Consider the following 27,977-nt stretch of genomic DNA (forward strand, 5'->3'; position numbering starts at 1 on the left):
TGCTGGTGGTGGTCCTGTACCTTTCAGCCCTGCCTTTGGTTGCCTGGAGTTGATTACTGATGGGGGCTTTGCCTGAGGGCTGGTCAGGCCTAAAGGACCCCGGGAGGGATGGTGCATTATGCGGGTCCCTGGTGTTTTGTGTTCTGTATCAAACGGTGTGTATTCTCTGTCCCTCACCTAGTCAGAGGTGACTGTGACTGCTTGTATAAGTGGATGTTGACTACATTATTGGCCCCATAACCCTGGTGGGAATGTGAATTGCTGGCACCAGGTGCCTGCCATGCAGGGGATGTAAATAGAAAGAATTTGCTGACTGCAATGCATTTGTAAACGTTTATCACTAGACTGAGGAATCATGGCTGAAATGTATTTGGTTCATATGTTTCAAGACATCTGCTGTCCAATATGTGTATTCAAAAAATGCCAAAACGATGAAGGTCGCGCACTTGTGCGCACAGGGAATAATTTCGATTGCTTTTTATATATGGAATATCAATAATGTTCTACACTATTAGTGCTCACTTAACCAATGGTCATCGTTCAACCATTTGAAAAATTACAAACAATTCACACAAATAAGGAGCACTCAATTCAAAACAATATTTCCAAACGCCAATTTTTTGGATTCAAACATAAGCATCATTTATTCTTAGTTGTCATCTTCCCTCCCAACAAGAAAGATGTCTAATATATCACATATAAATGTCCTCTGTATATTTGAGGTACTTCCTCCAATTGCATATAGAACTGGTTGTTTTAAGATGATTTGTCAATAAAGTTCTTTTTCCATCCTTAGCGATTCCAATCCTTTTTATATATTCCCATCAATGCATCATAAATCATCATAAAAAGGAAGTGAAGCAATTTTCCTTGATGGATTGATGGGAATATATAAAAAGTATTGGAACCGCTAAGGATGGAAAAAGAACTTTATTGACAAATCATCTTAAAACAACCAGTTCTATATGCAATTGGAGGAAGTACCTCAAATATACAGAGGACATTTATATGTGATATATTAGACATCTTTCTTGTTGGGAGGGAAGATGACAACTAAGAATAAATGATGCTTATGTTTGAATCCAAAAAAAAGGTGTTTGGAAATATTGTTTTGAATTGAGTGCTCCTTATTTGTGTGAATTGTTTGTCCAATATGTGTGTTAACTTACTTGCTTGCTTCTGATGTCGAACTTCTAGGTTACTGCTTCTCATCCCTTGAAGAAGTCTTGTGTGATGAACTGGTGACGTCCTGGTAGAACCACATGATTGAGTATGACTCGCATTTATCACAGGGATGGGCCAGTTGGGTATTGGTGAAGGTCAGTGATTTGGACATTGTGAGCGCACTATAAGTGAGCACGGCAGAAATCCAATATTCTGAGGTCAATACAATGAAAAACTGATGGGAACGCTTGAACATGGGACATTTCTAGCACTCGGGTTGTAGCTATTTTTCTGTATGTGAAACGAAAACAAACTATTAAAACATTTTTGCAAGATAAAACATATATAGTCTTACAGAAATCCCAGTGCTTATGCAATGTAAGAGGTTTTAAGAGTTTTTCAGAAGGCGTGTATCTAGAAGGCCATTGCCACCAATTTATATGCTTTGCAAAACACAATATTTTGAGTTGTTTCAAGCAGTTTGTTCTACTGTAAGTCAGCGTCACTCACGCTAGAGAAATCTTCAGTTCTGCTACACAAGCACAGCACACCACTTAAAAACATCAAAGGCCCACAAGTACATATCAAATCATCTGCTCACAGCAGTAACTGTTGGCAACTATTTAGTTCCTAATTACTTCCTCTTAATTGCTTACAATTTGCAGATTGTGTTGCTTTTGCAATTACCTAAATTATTGCTAATTTGAGGGCTCTGGAAACATCCGCCTTCAGTGCTACGGTTTTTAATGTTAGTAACATAATCGCAGCCACCATTTTTACACCCATGTAGAATGCAGCAAAATGGCGGCACTGAACTATCTTCAGGTGTCCACACTACTCATGGGGAGGGGGCTGGTACAGCATCTGATGCGCGGCACTGTAGAGCAGATAGATTGCTCATTAGTAATGTAATAGGCCTTCGACTTAATAGGATACCAGGATCATCCCGCACCATTGGGCAAGAGGACTACAGGATGCTTTTGATGCTTGGTGGGCTGGTGGGTGTTCTCGCCGTCCAGCCCCAAAAGCAGTATGAAGGGAGTGACCAAATTTAGTAATAGTTACATATGTGATTTGCAGATACAGGTAAATAATGGTACCTTGGTTACATTGAGGGACTCTGAAGAATTGGGATATTTTATGTTTTTTGCTTTACAGCTGTCTACATACATGTGACTTCTAGATTTATAAAAAATATTTTGCAAAATGAATATGTTAGCAGGTTAATTTAAACTATCCAACTTTAGGCCAGATGTACAAAGGGTTGCAGCATTGACAAACCCTTTCAATCAGTAAATCAGAGGGATTGCGAATGCTTAAAATCTTTTTTCCTATGCACTAAATGCATTTAGTTATTAGGAAAAGTAAAACCTTTTTATCTGTGGCCCAATGTGTGCCCCCTTAAAATTCACTTCTACAGATGCCACTGATGCAAAATAGATTTATATCGAAATTAATTGCTTATTGTAAAACCCAGTGTACATCCGAAATAAATGGGGAGGCCAAATGATGGTCTTGCTACACTAATATAAACAAAATATGAATAGGATGGCAAATGAATAAAATATGCATCTGAAAATGTTTTTGTTTTAAAAATGACAATTTCCAATATAAAATGATCACTTTGCTTGTATTAAACAAAGGTCAAAACATTCCTGCTTAATGTCCAGAGATCTGTTTCATTTTGAAGAAAAATCACTATCTTTTCCAGAGGCCGAAGTACTGATACTAGTTGACTTTAAAGCAAGAAACATACTGGTGACATATAAAATAAATGGAAGAGCATGTAATACAATTTCACAAGACAGGTGAACTTCAGTTTAATAAATCAATAATTGAGACCTAGTTAAGTACAAAAATATTTGGCTCTATTTTAAAATATTGGAATAATAGTAAACATAAAATGTCCCCTTAGCTGCTGGGGCTTCACCCTCTAAACTCCCCCACCACCCCCACGCTGAGTCCTTTTCTGGCTATTTGCAGTAGTTTGTGCTTAGGGTTTCATAACCTTTTTTTTCACATAAGTAATCCAAGCCAAGCTTGTGTCCTTTTTTTCCAACATCCAGGGGATTCTGAAGGGTCCCAGGGTTTGTGGATTCTTCTGGAGGTGACCGAGAAAACAGGCAAAATATAGCTAAATGTTGAGTTTTTAGGGAAAAATAGGAAAAAAAAGTGCTCTGGATAAAAGTGTTTGTTCTTTTTTCCTAAAATTGGCATCAATGAGCGGGTTGCTGTGCTAAACTCACCATATTTCCAGCTTCCAGGAACATGCAGAGCTGAATCAAAAAATCACTTTTTTTTACCACAGTGTTGGCATTTTAAAAGAGGTAACCCATTTCTCCTTTTTTTGTGCTCTCAACCTGCTTCCAGTTTGTGATGGAAACCAGTGTGAAACCCATGGGTGATACAGAAAAGCTGTAGATTTCAGAAAAGTAGTCACAATTCCAAATTTCGCAAGGGATCCTATGTGTAGATCCCCCAAGGTTTTTCCAAAGAAACTAACAGTTGAAATAAAAAAATATTGAAAGTGAGTAGGAAAAAACAGCCATTTCTGACAGTGTTTTCATCTGTAACTTTTTCATGATGGCCGATTTATAAAAGCAATATACCATTACGGCCGCTAGACCCTTATGGTTGCTGGGTTTAATGGGGTTTGTAGGTTTGCTAAGAACCCATGGTACCAAGAGCCAACAACCAAACTGCACTGTAAAATTGTTTCTCATTGTGTACTGAGTATAGACCAATATATATGGTAAAATACGTTGAGTGAAAATTGGATATCAAGAAAACCTTTGTATTTCTGAAATGGGCATAAGATATGGAGTTTAGAAGCAGTAGTTATTAGTACATAGCTGAATTTGTGGGTACCCATACTAGCATATAATTTAGGATAGATTTTTCAAAATGTTTGCTTACACACAGGTTTAGTTTTGGAAGGCACAAATGCATCTAATTCCAATTGTATAACAAATGTTCTACTATTGTATACCACAAAATGTCTTCTGATAAAAATGGTCCCTCAATCGTGTGGGTAGGCAAAGTGGACGCAACAGGAAATGGCCCATAATTAAACATGAATAGATCACATTTTCCCGGCACCAATAGAAACCTAGCAAACTGGCACATTTTTGAAAACTAGACACACAGGGGAATCCAGGATGTGGTGATTTGCATGACTCTCATCTGGCTTTTTTTTACACAGAGGAGGATATTCTCAAGAACGTGTGAGAACTACCGTAAAAGTTGCTTAACGCAACTCTTCACATCGCAGTCCATCGCGCGAAAATAACTTCGTGTCAACGTGGTATTCCCAAGCCGGTGGCACCATGCGATAGTCCCACAACAATGCGTCAAACCAACGCGGTAAAATCAACGCAACGCTGCAAAAATGCGAAACACCAACGCGAAAAAAGTGTCGATGACGCCAATCGCGATACAAAAATCAGCGAAAACCAGCCACAGGCTTGAAAATCCCCACGCGACATGCGGGAAAATGCACTACAAAAGGTGAAAACAAACCACATACAATAGCCAAACAACAGCGAAGCACAATGGAGTCAGCCGGAGCAAATGCAGAGGACAACCAGAACCCCACAAGCACCCCGGAGGACCAGCTTCAGGGTCAGGGAAGGGCAAGGAGAAGAAGAGTAGGAAGAAAAGGTTCAATCCGCAGGAAAACAGGATCCTGATAACGGAGGTGATAGAACACCATCAACTACTGTTCATCACCTCCACTGTGTCACTGGCAACTAAAAATGGAATATGGCAGACCATCGTGGGCGAGGTGAATGCAGTCGGAGTGCTGAAGAGGACAATGGACGAGGTCAAGAGGCGCTGGAATGATGTCAAGCGCAAAACCAAGCAGAACAACCGGAAGGCAGCAATGCAGCAATGCAGACTGGAGGTGGGAGTCCAGCGCCACAGGAGGAGCTGTACGAGATGGAGGAAATGGTGTCCACAGTCATCAGTGGGGAGACGGTGGCAGGAGTTGGGGGACCGGACACTGCTCAACAGGACCGGACACAACAGCAACAGGGTAAGTAACGACCAGGGACTGGGGGGAAAGGTGGGAGATGGGCACAATGGCACACATGCACAAGTAAGCATAGTGCATCTTCAGACAAACCATGCCCCAGACCCCAAACTCCCACCAAGACAACAATGCACCCAAGAATGCAACATCCCAGCACTGTCGAAGCACAGAAGTCAAAGGCACACCGCATGTAAGGGATCAGGGGCAGCCAAATCAGAGCTGCAGGGGTGACTCCCCCAAAAAACAGCACACACATCACATGCAGAGCAGATTAACATTGACAACGATGTGGCACAATCCGCAACACGTCCACAACAGAACAGGGGACACAACTGGTCCCGCTTGTGTGCAGTAACTGGAAAATCACACATGGCATCGCAGGGAAATGAGAGTTGACAATGTACAAGTACAAACACACATCCGTGAAGCTGTCGAAATTTCCACTGTCCCACATCACATAGGCAGCTCCCAACAAACAGTAACAATGTACACTGTCATTCAGTCTGCATGTAAACATGTACAATGCGTCAACATACATGTGAACACAATGTTAAACTGCATCTCCCCTTCAGATTGCAGAGGGAAATTCAACTCCTCCTGCAGAGCAGTCCCAACCTCTCTTCACTGATGATGAAGAGGACAACCAGACCTTCGACTCTGACACCCTCCAACAGCTCATGGACAGCCTCCGCAGGCAACTTCCAGGAGCAGGGCAGCCCAGCTGCTATGAGGAGAACCCACCCCTGCACAGTACACACAGCAGGCAGTACCCACCACCATGGCTGCCTCACAGGACCCCCACGACGAACACATGGCCTTCCAACTCTGTGTGTCGGGGTGCCAGGAGAAGCTGGCCGAACAGGTGCAGGTGGGGTTCGACTGCATGGCAGCCAAACTAGACGCCATACGTGGGTGTCTAAGACCCATCAGGGACCACTCACAGTCCCTAACGGACACCGATAGTCTGCTCCATGCTCTCCAACGAACCATGGCTGATATCACCAGGGTCCTGACTCAGAGGCAAGAATGACTGGCCAGTCATAGTGGCTCCTACAAGCTCGCCCGGGAGTTGGGACTCATGCTGAGGCTCATGGAGGAAAGGGAGCGTAAGCGTGCGGAAACAGCGGCTGACACGGCTGCACATCAGTGAGAGTTAGCTGGGTCCCTTAATGCCATAAAGACCATCCCCATGGCATTGCTGCCAGAATGCATGCTGCTGCTACCACTCCATCCACATCTCCGGCCCCTGATGTGTCAGTGCCACACAGTGCAGCAGACATTCCACCTCTGGCCCCTGCGGTGTCACTGCCACACAATGCTGGAGACAGAACACCACCACCCACATGTGAGGCACATGCAACAGCTGAGGACGAAGATGCAGATGAATCTGCCCACGTGGTCAGAAGAAAGCAGTAGCATTCATGTCCGCCATATGGCCTGTTTCTGCTTGGTTCTGCCCTCAGCATCATCCCCTTCCACTGTACCCCGATGCACTCTGCGACACTCACCTTGGACCTCGACGTGGACTAACATATTCTGTTTTGTCACCAAGGACACAGATATCAGACTGCGGACTGAACTCCTCCACTGCTGATGTACATGTCATTCCCTGAACGACTCTGGCTGGCCCTCCACGGGCCAGCGCTGAAAGGTGGGGTTTGCATGACCCTGTACTGCTCCAGCTACAGCACTACATTTAATGTGCATTAAACATTAATTTACACAACGGAGTGTCATGTCTATGATCTTGCAAGTGTGGAGGTATGGATGCATGTAGGGTTAATGATTTTACCTTACGTCCATGTTGCTTATGTTGTGGGACTTGGGTCACAGGGTGACACATTGCCGATTGCTTGCCGGGTGGCACCGACACTAGAACGGGGAAACACGCATTTGTTACTTCCTTGTCCAGGCTAGAACGGAAGCACGCCCAAAGCCCCGGGGTCATTGTTCACACCCTTACGCTGGACTGACATACACAAGGCCAGCCCACTCCACTCACGCTCACAGGGTGGGACGACAACGCTACATGTCCCAGGTCTTCCCTGTAGGGATCTGGTGCTCACAGGTCTAGTTGTCTGCATGCCACAGCCACTCCCTCATGGCTGGTTCACACCCACACCACACCCATTTGGCACCGGCATCACAGGACATGTGACCCTGCCAATAAAAATTGCCTGTCGCATGTGCTGGACGCCATTTCCACTCTCCAAATGGGTGTCTCCGTGTGGGTATCCGTTATGCATGAGGGTCTAGGGCCCTGCCACATCACATTGCCCAGTGCCGGTGGTGACATGATGGTGTCCGCACCACGGGACTTAATCATAAAGGGTCCATGGCTAGTGGTGCACAGACTTGGTGGCACCAGATGCACTGCGGCAGGCACAGGCACACCGCCACGGGACGGTGTCTTTTGGTGCACTGAGATGGGGGCACCTTCAGTGCTGAGCGGGTGTGCAGCTGATGCACTGTCCGGGCAGTCCAGAATGGTGGCATTGGTGTGGGCCCTGCTGGACCGCAGTGTAGGCCTAAGGCAGCGGGCAGTGCAGGCCTACCGCCACGTGGCGTTGCCTCGTGGTTCACAGAGTTGGTGGCACCTATTAGGCTGAGCTGGTGTGCAGCGTTCGATGATGCCCTGTGCGCTGATGTGTTCTCTGCCATTGTGAAATCAAGACCCAGAATCAGGTGTGTGACCTTGTGGCCCGCTGTGCATGGATGCATGATGTGGAGGGTGCCATGGTCGCGGGCCCCGGGCTTGGAGCTCCCCCTGGCACGTGGTGGGCCCTCTTGGAGACACGTCGGTGGCGGAAAGTGAGCAGTGAGGCTTGGTCGCGCAGGGGCGGGCAGTCTTCGCTGGGCGGCGGGAGGGGCTGGGGTGCAGCAATCTGTGTGCACAGGGGCAGGCAAGCAATGATGGCGTGTGCTACTGTATGGACTCTGCCATTCATGTCTCTGGCAACTGTTTCAGATGAGTGACCTGGGGGACTGCAGCGTGTACCGGAACGTGGTTGGAGACACACCGGTGGCTTCAGGTGAGCAGTGGGGCCTGGGTACACAGTGTCCGCACTCTCCCTCCCTCCCTCCCTCCCTCTCTCTCTCTTTCTCTCTCCCTCTCTCCTTCTCTCTCCCTCTCTCTTTCTCCCTCCCTCTCTCTTTCTCCCTCCCTCTCTCTTTCTCTCTCCCTCTCTCTCCCTCTCTCTCTCTCTCTCCCTCTCCCCCTCTCCCCCTCTCTCTCTCTCTGTCGCTCTCCCTCTTTGATGAGTGCATGTCACACCTTCTTATCTGTCTTTCTGTCTTGCAGGCTGTGACTTACGGACTTCCCGGAGAAGACCCGCCGTGCCTCTTCATGATTGTTTTTTTTGGTGTCATCTGTAATAAATGTTTTTTTTGGTTATATGATGTGGATGTGTGTTTCCATTTTTGTGGCCACGCCTGTATGTTAGGTGTTGTGGTTGTGATACTTCAGGCGATATGTTTGGGTCATGGTTTCGTGGAGTTGATGTGCATTCTCTTTGTCAGAAGGGAGGGGGGTGGGGTCCAGGGGGGTGGCAGTGGGTGTTGTTGCCTTATTGGGGCTCCGGGCTGCATGTTCAGTTGTTGTGGGGCATCTGTTGTTCTTCATGTTTGGCTACGGGCTGAGCTCCCTTGGCTGCTGCCGGTTGTCGTCCAACTTTGCACCAGGTCAGAGCAGGTGTTAGTTTCCTGCTGCTAACGCGCCTTATCGCCTGTTTTGTGTTGTTATCGCAGATCAGGCTGGTCATTGTGAATGTTGCGGAGTGGTGTTGTCGCGGCATTTTGCTCGGGAACGCCTACTCTTCATCTCATTAGCGACAGTTGCCGGGTCATCCGTGGCGATGTTTTTTGAGGATGCTATCACCGGAAAACTGGTGGTATCGGCTGTTTGCACCAGCTTGTGAATGGGGCGGTAATTTTATCGCGACTTTGGCTGTGCTAAAGTGCCGATAACTCGGCGTTAGCTCCTTGAGAATATGCCCCAGAATGTCTTTCAAACCTCAAACCTTGACTAAAAAAACACATTTTCCTAACATTTCTTTGATGGAACGGTCTTGAATCTGCAAAGAGCCACAAACTTCCTTCCACAGAGCCTTCCCCCATTGACTCTCGATAAAAATTGTACCTCACTTGTGTGAGTTGGTCCAGTGCCCACGACAGGTAACGTCCTAAAACACAACATGGATACATCACATTTTCCCACTCAAAATTGGACCTTTTTTGCAAAGTGGGTCTCTTTAGATTTTAGGCCCTATGTCAGCTGCAATCTAGGGAAACCTAGCAAACTTGCACGTTTTTGAAAACTAGACACCTGGGGGAATCCAGAGTGGGGTGACTGCATGGCTCTCACCAGGTTGTTTTATCCAGAATCCCTTGCTAAATTCGGAATTTGACTAAAAAAACAAATTTTCCTTATATTTCTGTGATAGAAAGTTCTTAAATCTGCTGGGAGCCACCAACTTCCTTCCACCCAGCATTCCCCCAAGTCTCCTGATAAAAATGGTACCTCACTTGTGTAGTTGCCTGCGACAGGGAAGGGCCCAAACCGCAACAAGGATACATCACATTTCCCCCCTCAAAACTGACCCTTTTTTTGCAAAGTGGGTAGCTGTGGATTTTGGGTCCTAGCTCAGCTTGCACCTAGGGAAACCTAGCAGACTTGCACATTTTTGAAAACGAGAAACCTGGGGCAATCTAGGGTGGGGTGACTTGAAAGACTCTCACCAGGGTTGTTTACCTAGAATCCCATGCAAACTTGGCTAAAAACCCATATTTTCCTCACGTTTCTGTGATGGAAAGTTCTGGAATCTGTGGGAAGGCACAAACTTTCTTCCCCTCAGCATTTCTCCAAGTCTCCCAATAAAAATAGTACCTCACTTCTCTGGGTAGGTATAGTGCCTGCAACAGGAATCGGCCCATAGCGCAACATGGATTCATCACATTTTTCCACTCAAGACTGACCCTTTCTTCGCAAAGTGTGTAGTTGTGGATTTTGGGCCCAGGCTCGGCTTGCACATAGGGAAACCTAGCAAATTTGCACATTTTTGAAAAGTAGACACCTGCAGGAATCCAGGGTTAGGTGATTTGTGTGGCTCTCACCAGGATTTTTAATCCAGAATCCCTTGCAAACCTCAAAATCTGACCCCAAAAAATATTTTCCTCTAATGTCTGTGATGGTGAGGCACTTCAATTTTCGATCACGATCGAATCGACCCGCCATTTTGTGGCTCGCCGCCATTTTATGTTGCCATCACTCAGGCAGCACGGCGAACAAAGTCTATTCTGCTTTTTCTGCAGCCTGGTGTCGAAATACGCCTTCTGCCACTATTTACAAAGCTGGTGTTAGAACTAGCCGAGTACACTAATCCCTGTCTGGCTTTTCTAATCCCCGTCTCAACTATCTGTTGGCTCACACTATTCTTTCCTGACCTTATCTTATCGTCTGGCCTTCACTGCCTTCTGCTAGCATTCTCTCGTTTCACAACTGTCCTCCAACACACACAAACGTATCTGGCCACCTGCAAGTTAGTTACCAATACATTAATAAATTAACTTGAGGGAGGGGTGACAAACATAGGTGAAGGAGAGGTCTCTTCGAGTCATCTGACACTTTTGTTTTCCAACTTTTCCCATTGGTTCCATCCTGTTTTCTAACTTTTCTTATTGGCTCTTTCTGTGTGTTTTGGGAGTGCTTATGGATAATGTATACGAACTCTATACAGTATAAAACCTTGTGCGCCACAGAGTGAAGTGGCAGTCTCCTGAGAACCTACTTTGTGTACTTCTAGGATAACTGTACTAGCTGCAGCTAAATAAATCTGATCTTCTAACGCCGACAGAGTGTCTCTGTGTAGCTAAGCAGGTGAACTCCGGAGACTTGGGCGTACCCTGCGCCGCCAGACCCAAAAGGTTCTGGTTCTTCAACGGGAAGTTCTGAATTTGTGGGGAGCCACAAACCTCCTTCCAACTAGCATTCCCCAAATTCTCACGATAAAAATAGTACCTGACTTGTGTGGGTAGGCCTAGTGCCTGCAGGAGGATACAGATCAAAACAAAACATGGATGCATAACATTTTCTCACTCAAAGGTGACCCTTTTTTTGCAAAGTTGTTTGCCGTGGATTTTAGGCCCTAGGGAAACCTAGCAAACTTGCACATTATTGAAAACTAGGCATCTGGAGAATCCAGGGTGGGGTCACTTGTGTGGCTCTCATTAGGTTTTTATTACAGAGAATCCCTATGCAAAACTCGCATTTTGATTATATAAACACATTTTCCTCACATTTCTGAGATTGAAAGTTCTGGAATCTGCGGGGAACCACAAACATCCTTACACCCATCACTTTCCCAAGTCTCCCAATAAAAATGGTACCTCACTTATGTGGGTTGGCATAGTGCCTGTGACAGGAAACGTCTCAAAACGCAACATGTACATATCACATTTTTACACTGTGTGGGTAACCATGGATTTTGGACCGTAGCTCAGCCCGGCACCCTGGCAAACCTATCAAATGGGAACATTTTTGAAAACTAGACATGCAGGAGAGTCCAGAAGCCTTTGCAAATGTCAAACGTTGGTAACAAACACACATTTTTCTCACATTTCTGTGACGAAAATTTCTGGAATCTTTGGGGAGCCACACATTTCCTACCCCTCTGAGTTCTCACTCATCTCCTGATAAGACCGGTACCCCAGCTTGCTTGGGTGTGCCAAGAGACCACGACACAAAAGGCCCCAAAGCGCTATGTTGAGAGATAAGGAATAGGGGTAGCTGCTGTATTTGGGGCCGTGCTGTGCTACCACCCATGCAAACGTATAAACCACAGACAATTTTTTAAAACTAGACTACGAGGGGAGTCCAGGGTGGTTTGCCTTACATGGATCGCATAAGATGTTCGTACACACAATGCTCTGCAAATCTCAAACACTGCCTGAAACCTCTGGAATCTGCAGGAGTCTGCAAATATTCTAACCACCTAGCAATACCCCATTTGTGCCGATAGAAACTTTGCCCCACCTGTGGGGCTGCGCCCAGGGCCCGCAGCAAAATCAGATCAAACTGTGGGAGTCAGACAAAACGCTTTGCAGTATTAATAATCAGCACTAATCAGTCTCTATTACAACGCCAGGCAATAAGCGACCAAACTTTCTTAAATGTTTTGCTTTCTAGAATAACCTGGGTGCATTAGTTACAATAAGACCTTGGGGTGCACAATTGCCATGTAAGTATTCTGTCATGATGGCATCATGTAATGTCATGCATGTTTGTAATTTCTTCAGGTTAGTCAGTTTTGTCCAATCATCAGTCTAGGTTTTTGTCTGAGTTACCCTTGTATGAAGCATGCTTGGTGTGGTCAGGATGGACTGTACTGCAGTATAATCAAAGCCCAAACCTGTTAGTTCAGCCAAAGATCTCTTTTATGCGATTACACTGTTACATTTTACAGCCGAGTGATTTGATTTAGGTCCTAATGAATGCCCCCTACACCTTGTTGAAGGCTTATTTTTGGGCAGAAACATGTTTACCCATAAGATATAGTCAGGGGTGATTTTCTTTGCCTGCTATTTGTTTCAAAACCTGTCCCTAGCAGATAAGAATAAAGTTGTAGAATCTGACTAGGCAACAGTTTTAGTCTCACTGTGATTCACGTACACTCATGCACAGCTAACCCACACATTTTACTCACAAAAGGCAGGACAAAAAACATCCAAGAGTGCCTCCTATTTTAGGAGTTGTAGCCCACACCACAACTGATATTGTGGTGTGAAGAGGAACACTATGATGAAGCATGCCACCTAAGTGTGTGACACTTCTCGTCCTTAAGAAAGCTCTTTCTTTTTTTTGAATGTGTCAGAAATATTGACTGTCAGTAAATCTCTCAGCGTTTTTATCATAATTATTAGACCCTGGTATAATGTTGTGCTGGTTAAGTGACTTGTGTCCAGAGTCCTAACGTTGATGACCCCTGGTGTATGCAAACATTATTACATATCTTATCTCGTTTACTGTCATGCTCTCTTAGAACATTACTCAATTATCAAATGCATTGTTTCATGAACTTAAGATTCTAATAATTTCTTTATTTTATATACTGATCTTTGAGAGTAAGAAGTCGAACCAACATATCACATTTCTGTCACAAAACATATATGGATATTTAAAGCATGATTGGATAGGTGTGCAAATTAGTTATGGATCCCTTTGGTCATGAGCCCAAAAAAAAAAAAAATAGATATACATATACACACATATACATATATATATATATATATACTACATCTTGATCGTATACAGTAAAGTTGGATTTTTGTTATATTTCAGCTGCTTCTTGTAGCCATATTATGCACAATAACAGTAATATGACATTAAAACACGAGTTTGAGCATTTGCTCATATTTAGAATGGTATTTCAGAAATCGGAAAAAAATTAATGTACCACTTACCTCTTTTCAAAACGTACACATAAAGGAAAAAGAAATATATATATCAATATTAAATTAAAAAAAAGACGCATACACTTTGTATTTGACATGACAAATTTGCAATATTGCAAACATTATAAAGTGTCTTAAAATGATAAAATATATATTTTAGCACAATCTTTTAGGCTGTAAAATCTTTTGGCCGTGCATTTGAAAAATGTCTGTTATTAGTTCAGTCTCCATATCCTTGTAGGATATGATAAGCGAATAATGTAAAAAAGAAAGTAACATACACATGTCCTTTTGCTGGAGATATGATTCCCATGAACAATTGAGCATTCAGATACCATACATGAAATGTTTATAAATGTTATATTAATTGCACATATGATAGAGTGAATATTCTGCTCAAATTGTGGTTTCAAGCAGAGTGTGTCAAGCAAGCATTTGGACACATGTATGCAGTTAGTTTTTAGGCATTGCATAAGTGCGGCATTTTTTACTCTATATATTGAGGCCACTTTTGAAGCAGTGACTTTTCTTTTAAATTCACGAAAAAATTCCAATAAGCACAATTACTTAACACCATTTTCACACCAGTGGCACAGAAGTAGCATATATTGAATTTGCAGCTGAAATAGTTTTCGGTCACTGTGTCTCAGAGGGTATTTTGTACCCAGTTGGCCGATCTTTGGAGTTCAGGTTGCCAGGCGGAGTGCGGTTTTGAAATGTGAGTGCTTTGAGCATCACTGTCAGTTTCTATGAATGCCTGTTTATTATCCATTCACAGAGCAGTGCTCTGTTTATGTGGTTGTTTCAGACAGTTAAACGAGATGATGTCTAATGACAAAGAATGAGATCTCCCCTCCTCAAGAAAATACTCAGTGGTGCAAGCGGGTGATTCTTGGAACACATCAACACATCAAGAGTGAGGTTGCTTTCCTTGCAGAGAAAATATACTGCTCCTCAAACTTTCAATACCAATGTAATTTCATCAACATGGAGCACACAAGCCCCCCCACCACCACCAAAACTTATCTCAAAATCATCCCTATGAACTTTCTTCTATTTCAGTATGCACCCAGTGACATAACGAAACTTAAGGGGGCCCCCCTCCAAAGCACATGGAGGGGACCCCCAACGCTCCGGATCCAGTCAGGGGCGCTAAGGCCAGGGGCCTGGCGCTCATGCACAGTACTGGAGGGCCCCCCCTGGAGCTCGTGGCCTCCCCGCACAGCATGGTCTGCAGGGGCTATTGTTACGCCACTGGAAGCACACATGCTTCTGCTGGGTATGACGTTGCTCCTATCAGTCATGTGGAAAAGGTACCAAATAGCAGCTCATACCTATATTTGCAGGAAACACAAATATGCTCACGGAAACTGTTTGTTAATCAGGATCAGTGAGAGATTGGGCAGGTATTGCAAACCTTAAGGTATTCTTTATGGACCAGGTCATTGCAAATACTCCATAGCAATTGAATGTGGACATATATTGTGATCACTCCTCCCCCCCCCCCCCGTCTCATGGTTTAGTAATTGATGATTTCATCTGTAGATCCTCTTTAGCTGTCAAGGGTGTGACAAAATAATCCTGAACATCGCATTGTTTGTGACTAAGTTGTGTCATTTACTCAACATCCCGCCCCACACTTGTGCCAGCCTTCAACTTCCTCTCAAAGGTGATAGCCACAGCATGATGGTAAAGACAAAGATGGCGACGGCAATCAAGCAAAGGGAGCATTAGCAGTACTCTGTCATGCAAATATATGGCAACAAACTTGCCTCATCCCGAATGAAAGTAATTATCTCATTGATTCCCCTCTCTCATTCACATGTCCTTCCATACTGCTTGTGCTCAGGTATCATGTGCTGACACAGGAAAGAGGTTTGAAAATATTTGCTTTTCTTTGCCTGTCCAGCAACAATTCCTTGGACCCTTCTTTGTCACCATGACTTTGTCACTCCATGAACACCCCTTGGCTTGTTGGCTTATGAATCGCACCAGTTCATACCACTTGGCACACCCATCTACATTCATGCAAGGACTAGGCCACTTATTCACACCACAGGCCAAGCAGAGAAAAATAAATATTTTAAATACATATATTTCCTCTAAAGTTGGGAGTTAATATTCTACTGGGTGTTTCCAGGATCAGCGTGGTTGGTTTATATTTAGACATGACTTACACAAGGACTGCATTTATCTATAATTTACAAAGGGGAAAATGTCTTCTTCCACACAATATTTTATCTGTCATATTTTGGGGAATCTCAAATGATCCATTCAGAATTAAAATCCCTACATGTTACAATCTAACAAAAATGCAAATATAATGTCACCACAGCATCAGTATTGTTTACCTTTTCGAGCATATCAGATAATGGCGGCAATAGCTTCAAGGAAATAGCATATGGAGATGGTGACTTCCTGTGCAATGTATTATTTTCTTGAACAGGTCTGAATAATTCTACAAAATTAAAGGCTTTTTAAACAATTAACCCTTAAATTATACACTGATGCTATATTGTCACTAGCACTGGAGGCATCCCACTAATGCAAACCTTTTTCAGAATATAGCGCCTATGCTTAAATGCTAAATGGTTGGCACTGCTACCATATGTATCCCCATCCATGTATGCTTGCAAAATACAAATTCCAAATCCATCCATGGTGATGAATGCAGGAAGTAAAACCAATTATTTTAAGACCTGAGATGAAACTTGCTAAATATACTCCTCTATCTTTGGCTAAAATGTACTTTTTTTCTTTCTGCTCTCAAAATGTGGGGCAGTATTGTCAGTCCAGGCTGGCATATGTGAAACTGATTTATAGTGGAATGGACACGCCTTGGTTGCAAACTGAGACCTGAGAGCCATCACCTCTCATTCAATTGCGTTGGAAACATACACTAGGTGGAGCAGAAAAGAAAGGCTGAACATGAAGTAGATGTAAATAAAAGAAAAATGATGAAAATTAGTGAGTGAATTATTTGAACGTCAAAACATACTGAGCTCAAGATGACAGAAAAACACAAAAATATATACAAGCGAGATCGTAGACTGAATAAGAGTAGGAACTATTGTAAATATGCCCAGGAGCTAAATGAAAAGTTTGCTCTTTACTTGTATCCCTACTTGGCCAATTTCAACTTAAATATCATAGTTCGTAAATACTCAGCCTTTACATACTGCAGTTCTGAAGACATCTGAACTGAAATAAAGATTGACAATTTCATTTCTTGAAGGGCTTTGAATCATGCCTTAACCGCAAAAGACTGATCCACCAGGTAGAAAATGTAGGTTTTCTTCAAGGTGCATTCAAATGTTGATAAAGGTTCACATTACTGGTTACTTTCCAATTCCAATTTGTGGTATTGTGGTTTCATGTTTCACTGTTTATATGGTCATTCAATTCTATATCTGTAACAGTAATGCTTTGGAGTTAGAAAGCTTCTTTACTATTTGAGATGTGTGCTGCTACTTTGCCTTAAGCTCTGGGTTTGTTCATCTCCCACAGCAATGGAAAGTTATTGGGTGGAACACATTTAGGCAATGAACCGTCTTCACATTTGTAATTGAGCAGAGTTTGACTTGCAACAATGCTGGTGAGGTTGATTGTCACTGATGTGCATGTGCTAAGATCAAATAACTGCACACCAACACACACATGTCAGTACCAAGAAGACAGTGTGGTGTCAGTACTAGAATTTCTTGGAATGTTAGGAGGAAACCCATAGAATGGATATGCTGGTTCCATGTTCATGGGCGATTTGATTGATCCTACCACGCACACAGTCGAGAGAAATGGAGATCATGGTGCCATTCAGCACTTCAAAAGATGAACGCAGGGACACCGTGGTCCAAACACTTCCCTCTGGCATCTGACCTCCAATTTGCTGTGCGATTGCTGTTGGATGCACCTGACCACTGGTGTGAGCATTTAATGTCAGTTTGATGATGTTACACGAATGAATAACTTTTAAGTTGAATGACACGCTGGCCGTCCCCCGTTCTGTGAAAAGAAAATATTTCTGAGCAAATTGTCCAGAAGTGACCAGTTGTATTTGTTTCTCTTGGGAGGAGGACTTACTGAAATGCAAACATTTGTTTCTCACCGCTCCTGTAGGCAAACCAGTGCTGGAGACTGTGGCCGACAGAGCGGCAGAGACAGCCGTTGGGATCCATATGAGGCTGAGCATGCTGATGCCTGAATTTTCTCCAAAGTACCGCACGTTGCACTGTGCCGGGGAGAGTATCTCAAAGCTAATCATGTCCCCAGCATTGACTTTTGTTGCTCCAGAAGCAGATATTGAAGTGTCTCTATAGTTCACTCCCGACTTATACACCTGCATCAGCTCTGAGTTGGTGCCATTTCTACCGATGTAAGAGACCAGAGAAAAGCCTTCATGCACACAAGTGTGCCCCATGGAGTAGAGGGCTTGTTGAAAGACGAACTTCACAACACCCATTTCCGTAAACTTTATACTTCTGCCATCGTGAGATGAGCTGATCATATATGGGTCAGACACAGAAGTAATTTTAAAAGTTGGTCGATAGTTAGTTTGATAATGCATCGCTGTCGACATTTGTGCGCTCATGGCCACCGCACCAGTATCATGAGATAACCAGAACAAGGTGAGGGGTGTGTTGAGATCATACGCATTCAAGTCTTTGCTTTGGTTGCAAAATTGGTTTGGGCTCTTTAGAAAGACAGAAAGCGTGTGGCTGGGCTCCACCTCAGCCGCACCACTCAACGTCGTGCTCTGATAATATTTTCCATCTGGTTGCTCAATGCGGACACCACTTAGCTCATAACCCTCTTCACTGTTGTTTAATTTCAAGGAGAGCTGAAGAAAATTTCGGCAATTATGCTTCACAGCAAAGTTGAGGTCCACCCATACTAAGCCGTGCTGCCTAAAGACCAGCCTGCTGTCTTCAGTCGATAGGATGTCGCATTCTAGTTTTTCTTTGATCTTCATGTTCAATCCTGTGTACACCTGAGAAGCGGCGGTCTTAGCCGAGGGTAGAGATACGCTGGCCGCCCAACATTCAGAAAGCTTGGTCTCGGAGGCGGCGGAGCAGACAGTGTCGCTGACTGCGGAACACGCAAAAGCGACCATCCCATGCTCGCATTCAGCACAAGCCTGGCATTCCTCCATTTCTTTATTGAAAAAGTAACCATCTCCGCAGAGCCCAGAGACCGCATCCCTCTCCGCAACGCCAAGGCATCGGAAGCCACCTGTGGACAAAAAAAAGCAATCCCATTACAACTCAAGACACAAAGTATTCCATCATTAATATTAGTGTTCAATTAATATATCCAATGTGCAGCAAAATAATTACAATCCGTAAGTAAATATTTGAGACTTTGAAAAATACTTCTAGAAATCAATTGCTGGATGCTTTGGGTCCGATTTTACTTTTGGCGCACTTAAGCTTACTGCTGAATGCCACGAGTAAGCCAGGAGTACCATTGCAGGAGTTACTCCTGGAATTGAGTAGGAGTTCAAGAGTGCTCCAGGCGTAATTTACGGCCTCTTAAACTAATTATTTGTGAATCAGTCCCCTGATTCTTAGAGTTGAACAGTGAAAAATATGAAATCATTGCCTTTAATCTAGCACGTTTTGCTTAAAATATCTACTTTTGCCAGTGGCCTGCCTTGATACTAATTCTGGAGAACAAAGATTAGAATCGTGATTTTGATGACATAAACTGTACACAAATTATTTTAACCCTCTTTAGGATTTAACCGAATATTTGGACATTTTAGTTTGTAGGCTGAAGTCTACCATACATTAGTTATTGCTCTGTGATTTGCAAACGCATAACACCCCTAGATTTTGTTGAGTGTGTATTATTTTTTACAAATCTATACACATAATTGTGAATTTAGTGATCTCTAGCAGGGGCGATGCGTCCCTTAAGGCGTCGGGGTGTTGCCCTGCTGATATTTTGCACCCCTGACCCCCAGTTAAATGCAAGTAAAAGTCCTAAACATTTTAGGACGTGTTAAGCATTCCTGCCACGGGCCGGTTTCAGTTTCAGGCATGAGGAGGCAAGTCCCTTGAGAATCGTCCAGTGTGGGCCTGAGGGGGTGGGGCATATTAGTGACCGACAGGATACACCGTCAGAATGAGAGGGGCCCAAGTGCGCATGTCGGGTTGGATGGTGGCCTCTCTCCGGCCAGCCCAACATGCCCACTACAGTTTTCCCTCTGCAGTATACTGGAGCCGGGGTGACTCATAGCCGCAGACCCGGGCTCAGTAATGAGCATTGCAGTCGCCTGCCCCAGTCAATCTAGGTCCTGGTGTGACAGCAGAAGCAGAATCAGGGTTGGCTGCAGCCTGGTATGCCTGACGCTGGCGGGTGGCAGCAGCAGCATGCACTGGGGGCTGGGCTTCTCCTCCTCGCCCCTCTCGGGCCTGCTGGACCTGAGCAGAAGCCCAGAACCAGAGCCCGCTTGCTGAGTTGGTGCAGAGGTGCGGCAGAGGAGCAGTACACCCCCTCCTTCTTCCATGGGGACATCGTCACCTACTCACCTTCCCAGCACAGGATCTCGGCAGGCGGCAGCACCATGTTAGGACTGGGCTCCGTCTCCTGGTGAAAGTGAAAGAAAACCCTGTACATGACCGTGGGTGCCCTCAGGACTGGGTGCCCTGCTGGCGGCCACCGCATATCTTCTCCATGAGCTGTTGTTGGCCACAGGTGAATGGTGATCGCATGGACACTGGGTAGGTAGGGTGGGAGAAAAGGCGGGCTGTGGTGTGAGGCAGTGAAAGGCAGACCGTCCTTTTAGCAACCCCACCATTCTTACAGGCCCGGGCTGTGTTTTCACTAACGTCAGTGGGGCCTGGGCTCTTGAATGTCGATGATTTGTGCTTGTTCATGATGCCCGGGTATTGCTTGAGGAAGGGACCACAGTAGTTGCTATAATCTCCACTACAAATCTCCCAAAAAATTAGACTTTGTTTGCAGTTTCGTTTTAAACACTTTCAAACGTTTTGCAATGTGTGTACTTTTCCGTCAGTGGCAGTGTCATGAAATTAGTTGTTACCAGCATGGCTGATTTGGACTTGAGAAAAGTATATTCTGCTCTGCTTTCTTGTGAAATGCAACATCTCTTAATGACCTTGATTTAAGTTAGGATAATTTTAATAACCAGCCTCTGAAACTGCTAAGGATTAAAATGTCATCTGTCATGGATTTTCTGTGACTGCTGGAAACCAAGGGCTGCAGTAAGTGAAAAAATGTCAAGATGTGCAGTGGATGCTGCAGGGAAGGAAAGGGTTATGTCAACCTTGCCAGATTTAAAAAAAATACGTGCAACCACTTACTAAGGGCTAGTAAATATCCAAGCAAGACAAGTTTATGTTTCACTATTATGGTTATTGAGTGATAGGAGTTGTAGCTGATTTGTGAATTTTTTACTGCATTGTGATGTACTATCTTAAAGAAGTGTTTATTCAAATCTTTCCTACATTGCAGCATTGTTGGGGTGGCGTTAATGGATATGAGGATGTTGTTCCAAATACTGGGTGCAGAGATGGAAAAGGCCCGCTGTCATGTTCTTTCTTTTTTACACTTCTTAGTTTTCAGTCTGATAGTATCCTGGAGGACCCCCCCACCACTTCAAGCCCTCCTTATTTATCGGGCTCGCACGCTTCGCTATTCATCCCAAACTTTTGCGCCTCACCACTTTGAAATGTCACCAGCTGCCACTGATCTCTGGAACATAGCATCGTGTATGTATTGAGTACTCATGAGCAATCACTATCTGCTGCATTGAAAGGAGTGTGCACAGACCATGCTGGGCCAGAAGTAGGCTAAACAAGGATTATTTGCAAGTATAGAAAATGATAGCAGTATATAATGCACCCTTCAGAATAAGAACTTATATATCTATTATCTTTTTTTTAAAAAAGTTTTATATAGCGCAAACTCGACACAAAGGGATCAGAGTGCTTTACATGAGCACCAGTTGCATTACAGGTGGACACATTCATTTTTTAGGCGCGGGGAGAGTAAGTGCTTTGCCCAGAATCACAGGATGTTTGAGCCTCCCGCCAGACTCCAACCTGGTTTTCCAGCTTCAAGGTTGGCCGCTCTAGCCATTAATCTACAGTAACACTGTGGTGCTGCCTGCATCACCTTAGCTCCACAATGCTAAATAATCAGTCTGTTTCAGTGAGTCGCATTCCTCGTGTTAAGTAGTACGGAAGCCTGTTTGAGTCAACAGTCATTTAAATATTACTCTCCATAAGAAAGCGTCAATATTCTGAAAGGAGTATCCCCTTATGGAAGTAGCTGTTCTAAGTGTTGGGGCCTCTTCCATAGCAGCTTCGCTGGAGAGTTACAAATTGTAGCGAGGAGAGTGATTACTTCCCACATTTCTATTGGCCAGCCCCAACAATGAGTAAGGACTCCACCAAGAAGGCTTCGTGGAAGGGGTTGGTTGCAAGCACCAACCAGTGTAAGCGTGGAAGCACATACATCTTACATCCAACAAGTACCTACGTTAATTAAAAGGAAAGAGTGCCACTGTATGAAGCTCTACTCAGAAGCCGTGAGTGGTACACTTAAAAAGCAGCACGCTGAATACCAAGGGTGATAGTCTTAAATCAAACTTATACATCAGTGGCGTAACAAAAATTGAGGGGGCCCCCCTGCAAGGTGGACGCTATCAGGAGCTCTCCGGCCGAAGTGCTGTGTTGAGGGGGCCCCCTGGAGATTGGGGTCCCCTGCACCGCGGGGGCTGTGGGGGCCTGTGTTATGCCCCTGTTATACATCTGAAATCCACTACAAGACACTCCCAGCCCCCTTATCTCCGTCTTGCAGGTTCCTGCTTTATCCCATTGTGACGGATGTCTGTCTTTCTCTTCCTCCCGTCTTTGGGATTTGTGTGTTTTTCGATTACTTCGGCTCAAATTAAGCACTGCCTACAACTTACATTTCATTTGATTTTCAGGTGAGACCCTGGGGGTTAATTTCCCAATACTTATCAGCCTTTACCTTCCCTAAAACCATATATGCTATGACTAACTCTGATTAGCTCCTTCTTTTTGATGCATTTCAGTCTCCAGTTATATCCCCACTTCCTTGTATAATTTATTTTCTTGTTATCAGCTCTACATTTTCATTTTTGTTCCCTCTGTTATAAATTTTCGACACCACTTTACATATTTTACTCTATTTATCACTGTAGAGTTCTTGAATTAAGGTTGTTCTACTTGTTTCCTAAACACTTTCATGACTATTAAAGCTCAGAGACTTGGCTCACCATGTCAGTGCTTCCAGTGTGGACCACCGTGTTTAAGCATGGGCCGTGTGACAAGAAGAAAAACGAACTTAGCTCTGCAAATTTTTCCCCTCTGCTCTTCTTCTCCTCTTAAAATAGCAATGGCGGTAACTGCTCTTTAATCTGGGAAACAACCGTTACAACGTATGCATTACAATGCATGCTTTTACCCTGCATGCCATTACAACGGAAATAGCTTGCTGTAGGGGGTATAAGGTGTTGGATTTAACTTCAACACCTTCCCTACTGTTGCACAGACTGGAGTTGGAATAGTAAATTGTACTATTCCAAACTCCTGCGCACCCCTGACAGCAAGTCGGGGTAAATAATTGCATTGTAACGGCATGTGGGGTCAATAGCGGCTCGTGGAGGAAGTGCTGCGGGGCGGTGAGGCGGGGCGGGGTGGGGGAGGGGCAGCGTGGGGGGTAGTAAACTCTGGCTCACGGCCAACCGGAGTAATGTATATAAATAAATAAAACAAATTTCATTGCACGCGCTGCATCGCCATTTGGCGTTTCAGCATGCGCAATGAAATTCGCTTTATTTATTTATTTATTTACTTATTACTCCGGTCGGCCGTGAGCCGGAGTTTACTACCCCCCACCCTGCCCCTCCCCCACCCCGCAGCACTCCCTCCACGAACCGCTACTGTGCGGGGTAAAAGCATGCATTGTAACATCCTTTATTCTTACTTACTCATATTCAGTCTACCCTTGACAATTCACCTGTCTACTATCATTTACTTCACATACCCCTCTGCCCTAATCATTGTAGTGTCTCTTGTCTTATATCCATACTCTTCTGAATTTCAGGTCTTCTTCTCTCCACAGTTTGCTCTGCCACCTCATTGCTCCTCCCCATCCTCCAGCACCTTTCGTTGTACTGGGCGTTTCAGGCTTTTGAAACGGAACATCTTTACATCCTCTGATATGTCTACGTCATTTCGAATCTTCCTTCAACATTTGTCTTTTTTTTCCAAATGTTTCTATTACTCTTAATTGTAAACCTCAGTCAGATTTTTGCATATAGAGCAGAAAAGTAAAACACTCGAACACATTTATAAAGAAACAAGGGCAGAAGCCCTTTAATTGTCAAAAACAGGCACTACCTGCTTTTGAAAATAGTTGGCACAACAGCTCATTTAAATATGTGCCTGCAGCATACCGCTAGCAGTTCATTCCAGGCCGGTCTTTAAGTGGGATGAAAAAACTGGGGGAGGCGATCTCTCAAAGAGGCGTGGCTGATGTAATTAAGGGCGTGGCTTAAAAACACCAAAGCTAACAATCTGTGCTTTAGCATAATGTGCCACCCAACTGGTATTTTGCTGTTTCTGTCATTGCATCAATATATATAATGCAAAAAGTAACATTATACAGACAAGAAGTCAGGACTATTGGCTTTGTCAGTGGTTGATAGTTGCATAAGATAAATAAGCAACAGCTATCGCTGACATAATGAGACTGTGAAAGAACTATAACCAGTCGATTTGAAGTTACCTCAAAGGCAGTGAAGGGTGGCACTGCTGCAGAGTTAAGATTTTTTTTTTCTGAGGGTGAGGGCAAAAATGGAGAGCCCGATAGGAACCCGTCTCAGCACCTGCTTTTTCAGAACTGCCAGTGCTGATCACCGGCAGAACCCAGGCCACTTAAAGCCCTGAGTCCATGGCACCAGAGCCGCTCATGAGTCACTGAAAAGTCCAATAATGCAAGAGGCTTGGGAAGATGACTTGCACCAAAGAAGAGAGTAGGCCCACAATGCTAGTGAGTTTCAGGAATGTCAGGGACAGTGCCCATGGACCTGCACAGTGTACCCACCCAACCCTCAAGGTCAAGGGGGATTTGTACCCCTGATCAACAAAAAGGAAAACAGAAACTTCTATCTTTATTTAGAGAAAAGTGAAGCCTTGAAGTGGCCCCAGCCTGGAAATTGCCCTGTTGTGGGTGGGGAAGGAGCCGCAGCAAAGAAAGCTGACATACATAATTGGAAGCATTAATATATTGTACTTCGAGAGAAAGACTCATGTTACAGCCAGAAAAAACAAATTCAAGAAATGCGTTCCACATGTGACATTGCCGCCTCTTATTGTAGATGGACTCTACAGCTAGAGACAACGGAAGTGGAAATCATACTCATGTGGGCAAAATTGGAGCTATCAGTCAGAACTTTTCCCTTTTCCTTTGTACTTTGTCAGAACCTGGGCTACAATTGGAATTGCTGGGAAGGCATATAGAAGCGCTCGAGGCCAGTGTAAAGGAAGGGCATCCACTACCCAGTCCAGATGAGATTGTGCAGCTGAACAAAGAAAGATAGTTGATGCTTGTTTGAGGAGGCAAAAAGATATATCTTTGGAAATTCCCCTTTCTTAAAAATGTTAAGAAAACACTGTGCTGGAGGTGAAATTGGACAGATAATGGAAACTTGTGACTGTGTAGGCTCCTAGACCTATTTTCCTTCCATAGAAAATAAACTCCAGAGTGAGAAAGGAGAGGAATCCCCAACCATGGAAATCTCCTATGCCACTCGACTTAGAGTGTATGATCTTGTTCTTCCCTGATGATTTATGTATGCGCTGGGAATCTGATTGTCTATTCTCACACAGAAAGGTTTTCCATCAAGCTGTTGTGAAACAAACATCATTGCCGTCAGAATAGCTAACAGTTCCTTCCAACAGGAGAATTCAGGACCTTCTCCTGCAAATCACTGACCTCAGCAGAGCACTGCTCCAGTGTTGACCCTCAGCCTACTGAGCTAGCATGGATTTGCTGCACCAGTACCATCAGTTGGTTCAAGGACACGCCCATCATTAGATTGCTCTCACTCAGTCACCAAGATACGGATTCCATGAGAGAAATTGTTGCTTTTATTCAATGATGCTGTAGACCATTAGTGTAGAATAAAAGTCACAACGGATTTATACTAAAAGTAAGCCAAAGGCACCATGGAAAACAATAGATGTTGTCAAACCATGAAGTCTCAACCAATCTGTCACTAGAGCTGCCCCCTCTTGAATGGTAGAAAACAAGTTTATGGATGGAATACTTGAATTAATCTCAGCCTCTGGCAACCACTTGGGGCCACATCCAAGGCCATAATTTTCCGCCCATCATGCCAACTCAGTTTGGATTTAGCCATATGTACATCTTCCTTGACCCTGCTCCAATGGTAACAGTCCAGCCCGAATTGCCAGGCCAGGTCCTCCCTAAACTGGAATGCAAGAAACCTAGGACCGGTTTCGCCCTGATTAGGGCTTATCAGCCAGGCATAGCTTGATTCCCATAGGCACAGTGAGCACAGTAGCAAAGTTTAGGCATACCCATCTTACTTAGAGCATCACCTGCAACAACAACAACAATGTGATAGATGTAGATTAATTAAAGCATTCCATCCATCACCTTGTTTTTACATCTATTTGAAAGTGCACCTATTGCTTCATCAGAGTTAATATCAGAATAGGGTCATCACTTTTTTGCATTACTTCAAATACATTTTGAAGGTACTTGAACAATATCTGCACAGCAGATGTAACAAAGGTCCCTGTTCTTATAGCAACATTTGAAACTGCATAAGATCTCTTTAAAGACATGGATTGTGTAAGTGACAATATAAACACAAACAGTGCTCTTCACCCCTATGCTGACTCCAATAATCTACGTTTTCTTTGTATATTGGAATATGTCTCCTGCCCTTACTGTGTTTGATGTTCCAGACTTGGTCTTCTCTTAAGCTCTTTTCTGCTCTTGAGTAGCTTTCGAAAAGAACGCACTGTGGTTTATGTAGGCATTTCCATTCTGCTTCGCTGGATATGTGGAAGTGACAACAGGTTTAGGCTGTTGGGAGGCAATTTAAGCATCTTGCTCTTTCTAGCAGCTCATGGCGAAATGCGAGAGTCAAGTGTGGAGCACTGCTCATGCAGGGATCCCATTCGATGCTTCTTTCCCATCCCATTCAGACTCTTCCTGGGTCCTTCTTTTCCATACGCCTGGTCTTGAGTTGGTTTCCATCACTCTGTCTTCTTTCCTTTTTCTAAAATCTGTATATCTTACAATCTACATGACAGATTCAGAAACTGCTGCCAAAACACACAAACATACACACACTGTGACCATTCTCTACCCACTCTCCCTCATGTTCTCCATGGTGCCCGTTGGGTGGGTCATAGTGGATTCTTTGTATTGTGTTATAACACTGTGGACTTGACTGGGTCAGCTGCCTTTCAGTTCTCTCAAGCAGTGTGGATGCAAGGGTGCCTTGGACCCTGATGCTAGCAAGATCGATGAGCCCGTGAATCAATTTTGGGTAGTGAAAGACTGCTGTACTTTGGGAACGGGGGACCCTCGATCCACAGACCTCAGGTTATTACACCTGCTGCCCCAATAATAGCTATACCACTCCTTTCTGGACGTTTTGACTCCTGAGGCCCATTCTAGGTTATGTTATGTTATGTTTATTTATCAAACACCCATACTCTCTAGATTCTTGGTGCTGTAGAAATACCTTACTGACCATGATAAAACAAAAGGATGTTTAATGATAAAACAAGGCTAGAAGGGGAAATAAAACAATGAGCCAGAAAAAGACTATGTGCTGGGGAGTAAAAAGTTGCTATTTGATCAGCCACGTTTTGAGTTTCCTACAAAACATCGGTAAAGACGTTACTTGTTGTAAAGGTGGAGGCGGATTGTTCCATGTCTTAACCATGGCAACAGTGTAAGCTTTGTCTCCAAATGTAGTGGCTCTGGTTTCAGAAAGCTATTTTGTTGAGCATTCTGTTTCAGTAGGTGTATGGAGAAGAGATTTTCAGGCCAGAAAATCTGGGCTAGTTTGATAGGTACTTCAGTGAACAATAATCATGGATGCAATGAGATGTGTTTTGTACTGGTTGAAGTTTTAAAGAGTTTGATGTGAAAGCCAAAATATTTTACTTTTCCATAAACTACTGTAGACTACGCTAGTGTGGTAACCAAGATGATGTGAATAAAAGGTACATTCTATTTAAAATTGTGAGCTGTAAAAATCAGCTAGCAGTGACTTGGCTCACCTGTGTCT

At 44.0% G+C, this 27,977-nt stretch overlaps 1 protein-coding gene across 1 annotated transcript in view; it reads right to left on the reverse strand.

The window, feature by feature from the left end:
- Positions 1-15,160: 15,160 nt before the first annotated feature.
- The window catches only part of LOC146789531 (uncharacterized), a 135,921-nt gene continuing 123,104 nt past the window's right edge, over positions 15,161-27,977 (reverse strand). The window contains exon 5 of the mRNA XM_085631698.1: positions 15,161-18,874. Coding sequence (XP_085487824.1) covers positions 17,355-18,874 — 1,520 coding nt within the window. The 3' untranslated portion in view covers positions 15,161-17,354. The remainder of the gene's footprint in view (positions 18,875-27,977) is intronic.

The sequence above is a fragment of the Triturus cristatus genome, chromosome 10, assembly GCF_964204655.1.
Source record: "Triturus cristatus chromosome 10, aTriCri1.1, whole genome shotgun sequence".
NCBI classification, from domain to species: domain Eukaryota; kingdom Metazoa; phylum Chordata; class Amphibia; order Caudata; family Salamandridae; genus Triturus; species Triturus cristatus.